Source organism: Castanea sativa, chromosome 11 (genome assembly GCF_040712315.1).
Source record: "Castanea sativa cultivar Marrone di Chiusa Pesio chromosome 11, ASM4071231v1".
Classification (NCBI taxonomy): domain Eukaryota; kingdom Viridiplantae; phylum Streptophyta; class Magnoliopsida; order Fagales; family Fagaceae; genus Castanea; species Castanea sativa.
In genome coordinates, this window is record NC_134023.1 from 62,986,246 (window position 1) to 62,993,354 (window position 7,109).

A 7,109-nucleotide genomic window follows, 5' to 3' on the forward strand; every position below is an offset into this window, starting at 1 on the left:
AATGCCTATGTGGCTAACACCGTGCACAGTTGGCACACTTAAAACTTATGTGGCTATAATAAATTTAAATTAACATTAAAAAAATTCCACATCACCATATGAATGAAAAAAAAAAAATTGAATTTCTCATTAACAAAAAACAAAAACAGAATCTTAATTTTAAAGAAAGAAAACCTAATCCTTAACCTTAATCCTTATTTTATTTTATTTTTCTATTCTTAATTTCTTATGCACTTATACAGTTATACTTTCTTGACAACAAACCATGAATGAACCACCCGAAATTTGGATCTTTTTATTTCTCCCTCATCAAATTACACTAGCTCAACAAATCAAAACCCCAAAAAATGATCAAACCCACCTAATATAATCTAAACCCAGATCAAGAGAGAGAGCCCAGAACGAAGAGGACAAAATTAGCGTTACAACTTACTCCTCGCCGTTCACCACCACTAGCCACCATTTTCTTTCTCTCTCCCTCTATCTCTATTTATTTTGGACTCATCCAACTCTATAATGGAAGCCTTTGTCATTTCGCATGAGTATGTATTCTTGGCTTACAGCCAAGATGACGTTGACGGCTGAGGCTTAGCCCAAGACAATTTCGATAATGGGCATTAGAAGAGAGATGAGATGAGATCAGCTACTAGAGATGGATTTTGGGTTTGCCTTGTGCAACAATGTAGTAAGATCGTAGTCGTTGGAGAAGTAGTTGCCTTAAGCTGTGGTGATGGATCTGGTTTTGTTTGTGTGTTTTGTAGGGGTTTGGTAGCAATGGATTTGAAGTTTGGTGGTAGTGCTAGATTGTGGGTTGGTGGTAATTTGAGTTTGGTGGTTATGGATTATGGTCAGTGGTGGTTTTGAATTGTTAGGCTAGTAAAACTTTAGGATCGGTGGGGTGAATCAAATTGCAAGTATGTTGTTTGGCTACCAAGAAATTGTAAAAAAAGTAAAACAGAAAAACAAGAAAATTAAAATGAAAATATGTTTGGTTACTAAGAAATGGTAAGAAAATTGAATAATAATAATAATAATAATAATAATAATAATAAGACGTAAATGCACTTTTAGTCCCTACATTTTGGCTTTTTTCCATTTTGGTCCCTATATTTTATTTTTACCACTTTTAGTCTCTAAACCAATTAATGCGTGACATTTAAGTCCTTACTGTCACTTAGCTAACAAAAAATGCTAACGTGGCTAACAGCACAGTAAAATAATAATTAAAAAATCTATTTTGGCATTAAAAATTGCCACGCCAACATCTAAATTAATTTTAATTAAAAACAAAATTAAAAACAAAAAATTACATGAGATCCAAGAAGATTAAGAACTTGTTCTTCAATGTTCTTCTTAAATCAAAAAATAAACCCAGAAAACCCAGAATCAAAGAACATGAACATCAAACCTACAGGAAAAAAAATGGACATCACCAAATCAAAGAGCATGAACAATAGAAAACACAGTAAAACCCACACGAAACCACACCCAAACCAACAACAACAAACCCACACCATTCAGCTCTGCATCCTCTCATTCCTCACGCCCTCCGAGGTCTCCACCTTCACTTGCACATCGAAACGCTTCATTTCGCTGTGCCTAAACGACACCAAGCTCTGGTTCACCATGTGCCATAGAAGGTGGGCCTCCAAGACCCAGATTTGAAAATGGGGCAACAGCAAGATCGCCTTCAGGCTTCGCTACAAAACGCTTAACGAATGGGAAAATCTCATTGATTTTTGGCGTCGAAGCGGTCCTGGAAATAACGGAATCTCATCGCCACCGTTGGTTTTCTTCGAGTGGGGCCCATCATTTCTATCTGGTTCAAGAATTTGCCCTTCGAAAAATGGCACCTACAGTGTTTTGAAGTCACCATTTTTGTGGATGACACTGTCGCAGGAAGATCAGACTATGAATTTCCTCGACCCAGATGGTCGGGCCGAGGTGTTGGATTGTGTTAAGGAATTAGATTTCTCATATAACAATTTGGTTCCAGTGAATTTGAGCTTTATGGAGAAGACCCATTTCGTTGTTGAGGAAAACATGTAATTTTTTGTTTTTAATTTTTTTTATTTAATTAAAATTAATTTAGATGCTAACATGGCAATTTTTTTATACCAAAATAGATTTTTTTTTAATTATTATTTTACTGTGTCGTCAACCACGTCAACATTTTCTGTTAGTTGGGTGACGGTAAGGACTTAAATGTCACGCATTAATTAGTTTAGGGACTAAAATGAAAAAAAGACAAAATGTAAGGACTAAAAGTGCATTTACGACTAATAATAATAATAATAATAATGATAAATTTGGTAAAAGGATATATATATAAATGCTAAAGTAACTTCTTTTTCCATCTAATAATAATAAAAATGTTGATGTGGCTTCTTTTGCCATCTAATTGCTGACAAGGACCCCTAAAATTTAAAAACATCAACATTGGACATACCAACATATATAGACCCCAAATTAACTGCTACCAAAATATAGAGACCAAATTGACGGTGACCGTAAAATGTAGGAACTAAAATGGTGTTTCCGCCTAAATCTTTTTCAATCTTGAAAGAATAGATTTTTCGTTTCGCAATGACTTATATTTTCATGGTATATGGAAATATGTCTACACATCTCTTGGATATAAATTTTATATCATTTTGTTATTTTCTATGTGTGAGTAGTGTAATTTTCATAAGGAATCCTTTTGATTACATAAGTTGAAGGAATTGGATGGTGCACATTTTTTGGTTTGAATCAATAGGAGCGACCCAAAATTTTGGGACTAATACTTTGTTGTCAAAGGTACAAGCACTCCTCGTATAAAAAGTTTACAGGTTATTTAAAACTATCAAAATAAATATAAAGACATAAGGAAATTTCATTTACGCATTCTTTAAAAAAATTAATAAAATTCTTTTATAAAATTAAAACCTAAACTTCTCTTACTTCCCACTACATTCTTATCTCTCCTTCAAAAAACAAAAATAAGATTCTATAATTTTTGAGACACTAAGTCTTACATAACCAAAAAATTTGAGACACAATCCAAAACATAAATCATTACTAAATTTCTCATATTCTCTGATTTTATGATTTTTTTTTTTAAGCAAAATTTAAAATAACAAACCTCCCATATTTTTAGCTTGTGGAAAAGTCCAAAGAGGACAAATTATTTTTCCTTGAATTTTGACCAATCCTAAAAATAGACAAAAACCAAAAAACAAAAATGGCAGTAGTTTATAGGAAATTTAACAGGGAATTTGTACTTATAAGCTAAAAAAAATTAAAGTAAAATAGATTAAAGTCTTATTTAGACATACTAAAAATAAAGTGATCCTTAGTATAGAAGTTTTTTTATGTATATATTGATAAATAGCATATGGAATAGTATAATGAGGATGAACAAATGCACATTTTAATTTTGCACATGGGGCGACCAAAGCAAGCTATTACTGCCACTTGATTTGAGTATTATCTAGTTACTCATGGCACCGCTTTGTGGAAGTGGGAGGAGGTGGAAGAGGGCTGTAAAGTTAACTTTGTGCTTGTTCTTTCTCATACCAATGTCATCAGTTGGAATTAGGAACCCTAACACCATCTTTGATAAGAAACAAAAACTAGAGGTTCAGAAGCAATTGAAGCGCCTTAACAAGCCTGCACTTAAAACCATCAAGGTAATATTAATCACTTCATATAACATGTTTGTGTCCCATATAGTATTTTCAGCTTTAGTCTTTGAAGAATCATTCACTTTTCTGGGTTGTGGTGTCTCCATGACTCCCATGTACAATAACAATGTAAATTACAACTCTGAGAATTCAATCTAATATCTGTGTGTATGATAAGAAAATGTATCTGATACAAAGCCCAGATGGAGATATAATTGACTGCGTAGATATCAAAAACCAGCCAGCTTTTGATCATCCTTTGTTGAAAAATCATACAATTCAGGTGACTAGTTTAATAAGGTTTTGAAACTCGGACCGTTCATTGAACCGTAAAAAGGAGAGGTTCAAGGTTTTTGAGGTCGAACCGAGGTTGAACCGGGGTCAAACCGTGATGATGTCATAATTAATTTAATAATTAATTAAAGCCTAAATATTGATATTAAATTTATAAAACTAGCAAAATTGACTAATATATCTATATATGTGAGGGAAATTTAATGATTTTCAAGCATATATTTAATAATTAAATAAGAAAGTTAATAAAATAAAATAATAACCATGAAAATATTAAAATTTATGATTAATTTTTGAAGTAAAGTTGAATATTTTTGAAGGATTTTAATTATGATTTTTTTTTATTCCTTGTAAGAGATGGATAATTTAATTAAGTAGAATAAAATTATGTTAAGTTGTTTTTATAAAAATTTTATAAAAAAAATTGCTAAGGGGGTGGACCCCATGGTTCTTGACCGGTTCATGCGGTCCAACTCCGGTTTTAGGGTTCACGGAATTAACTAAAAATAGGACAAAGTTTAGCTACAAAATCGGTTGTAGCCTTAAGCTACAAACTCACTCAATATCTTTTTATTGGAGGTGAATTTTGATAAATCCACCATTGGATTGCATCTTCTTCTTATATCCTACATGTTTTCAAAATTTCAAGAAAATTAAAAATCAATAGTTATGTCATCAAGACATTTTTAAATTGCAAGTTTTTGTAATTTAAAATTATGCATAAAATATAAGTTTATAGATTATATAGTAAATAATATCCGATTGACATAAAATTTGACACATGTATTAAAAGCGTAAAGAACATGATATTCAACGGTTAAATTTTCAAAATATACAGTAATATTTATTTTATTGAGTGAGTTTGTAGCCTAAAGCTACAACCAATTTTATAGCTAAACTTTGTCCCTAAAAATACGGTTCTTTATGCTTAAAAAACCGGTTTTCATCTCGGTTTCCGATTTTCACAATCCAACCTCCCGGTCCAGTCCGGTTCTGAAAACAGTACTTTAATTAACTAAATTTCTTTTGATATTGCGATTAATTTGATACTTATTGTATGAATGGTATGGGCTGGGTTTGCGTTGGTATCTATGTTGAATACCAAAGATGAGACCTAGTTTTTACCCAGAAGGGCTTTTATTCAAAGAGAGCAACAACGTCTCTTCAAACTCCAAGCCCAAAATTACTCAGCCATGGCATTTGAATGGAAGATGCCCAGGAGGAACCATTCCCATAAGAAGAACTAAAGAAGAAGATTTATTAAGGGCAAGCTCTGTAGCAAATTATGGAAGGAAAAAATACGATATCATCCCTAATGATGATATCGATTACTCGACCCATGAGGTACAACTTAATTTTTAACCAATATTATTAATTGATTTGAGCTTATTGGTATCTACTATAATGAAGGAATCGAATGAACATTCACAACCTTTATTTTTATGGTTGAGTTTCTAGTATGCAGTGCTTGTAGAGCAAGGAGATACGTATTATGGAATGAATGCAGACATAAAAATTGTGGAATCCCCAAGTCCAGGAACAAAACGAATTCAGCTTGGCTCAATTCTTGATCTCAGGTGTTGATAATAATGGTGTAACCCTTGATACAGTTGAAGCTGGCGTGATGGTATATATTATTTCATCTATCAGCTTTTCTTTTAGGCGCATGCAAAACATTGAATTACTAATAATTTCTAATTTTTACCAAATTATTTGTGTGGAGAAACAGGTCTACTATCATTTGTTCCAAGATTACAGCACTAGACTCTTCACGTTTTGGACTGTACGTGTTTTTTAATATTTGACTTCTCTGCCAGCACTAGCCATGTTATATTGTTCCATTTTTGAAAAGATTTTTTAAATAAAAAAAAAATCATGGCTGCGGAGTGATTCATATCAAAACACAAGCTGCTACAATCTTTTGTTCTCTAGCTTTGTTCAAAATAATTTTTCTTTTCTGAAAAGTGTCTTTACATATATATATATATATATATATATATATATATATATATATATATATATAATATCATGGCTACAGAATAACGGATACCAAAGCGGTTGCTACAATCTGGAGTGCCCTGGCTTTGTTCAAACCGACAACCAGATTGCGCTTGGGACAAGCTTCACGGCTTATTCCGATTATGGTGGTGCCCAGAGTTCACTCAACTACTTTGTCTTTAAGGTATTACAATATTTCAATTTAATTAATTTATCAAATCCTTCTAATTCTTGGATACACATATATGATCATATCATATTTTATTTCTTTTTTCTCGTGAAAAAATTCAACGTAACAAATGTTATAGATATGTTTGAAATTCTTCTGGTTTTAGTTGTAACAGTGTATGTTTGAATTTCTTTTTTCTCATTTTATTTATTTTTATACACAACTTTTTAAATTCTTCTGGTTTTGCACAAAAAGCATAATTTTTTTTTCCTCTTTCATTGGTCTTTATACCTTCATTTATCTTTTCAAAATATTACAAACTGATTTGCATGGCATGTACAATGAGGTAGGACAATGTACATGGACACTGGTGGTTGCAACTTGCTGATACGTATCTAGTGGGATATTGGCCATCCTCCCTATTCTCGGTCCTGTCTAATAGCGCTACAAGGGTTTCATGGGGAGGAGAGGTGATAAACAAAAACATTGGTGGGCAGCACACCACAACACAAATGGGCAGTGGCCATTTTGCTGAAGAAGGACCCACCAGGGCTAGTTATTTCCAAAATCTCAAAGTTATAGATGATGAACTAGTTCTCAGGGGACCCAGGGACAATCATGAAATCGTTACGCATCCCAATTGCTATAATCTCTTAAAAGGGGACGACTTCTTTTATTATGGCGGTCCTGGTAGAAGCCTCAATTGTCCATGATCATTTAAATTATTGTTCAAAATTAAGGAGAAAGAGGGAAAAATAAGAAGATGAGAATTATTTTCTTATTCTCTTCATGTCACACCAAATGTACCTACAAGTCATACGTGATTTGAAACTCTTTGATTCATTAATGAAAATAAACAGTTAATCTATGGGGTAGTAAAATTTTGAAATGGTGTAATTTAATATAGTGGAAGTTAAGATTGCATGGATATCTATGAGTCAATAGAGAATATAGATGATCTCTCTCTCTCTCTCTCTCTCTCT

At 32.5% G+C, this 7,109-nt stretch overlaps 1 protein-coding gene and 1 pseudogene across 1 annotated transcript; both read left to right on the forward strand.

Moving 5' to 3' along the window:
• Positions 1-1,422: 1,422 nt before the first annotated feature.
• LOC142616906 (F-box protein At3g12350-like) lies at positions 1,423-2,049 on the forward strand (annotated as a pseudogene).
• Positions 2,050-3,482: 1,433 nt separating this feature from the next.
• LOC142616907 (protein neprosin-like) lies at positions 3,483-6,839 on the forward strand. Its single transcript, XM_075789660.1, has 6 exons — positions 3,483-3,671; positions 3,844-3,948; positions 5,067-5,303; positions 5,497-5,586; positions 5,998-6,141; positions 6,477-6,839. Exons 1-6 carry the CDS (start codon positions 3,483-3,485, stop codon positions 6,837-6,839), a joined length of 1,128 nt encoding a protein of 375 aa, XP_075645775.1.
• The last annotated feature ends 270 nt before the right edge of the window (positions 6,840-7,109 follow it).

Bases quoted from the DNA above. Each gene is read 5' to 3' on its own strand.
- LOC142616907 (XM_075789660.1), top strand. From the start codon at position 3,483: ATGGCACCGCTTTGTGGAAGTGGGAGGAGGTGGAAGAGGGCTGTAAAG. The intron at 3,949-5,066 runs GTGACTAGTTTA...TGAATACCAAAG, and splicing joins TGAAAAATCATACAATTCAG to ATGAGACCTAGTTTTTACCC. The intron at 5,304-5,496 runs GTACAACTTAAT...CCCCAAGTCCAG, and splicing joins TCGATTACTCGACCCATGAG to GAACAAAACGAATTCAGCTT.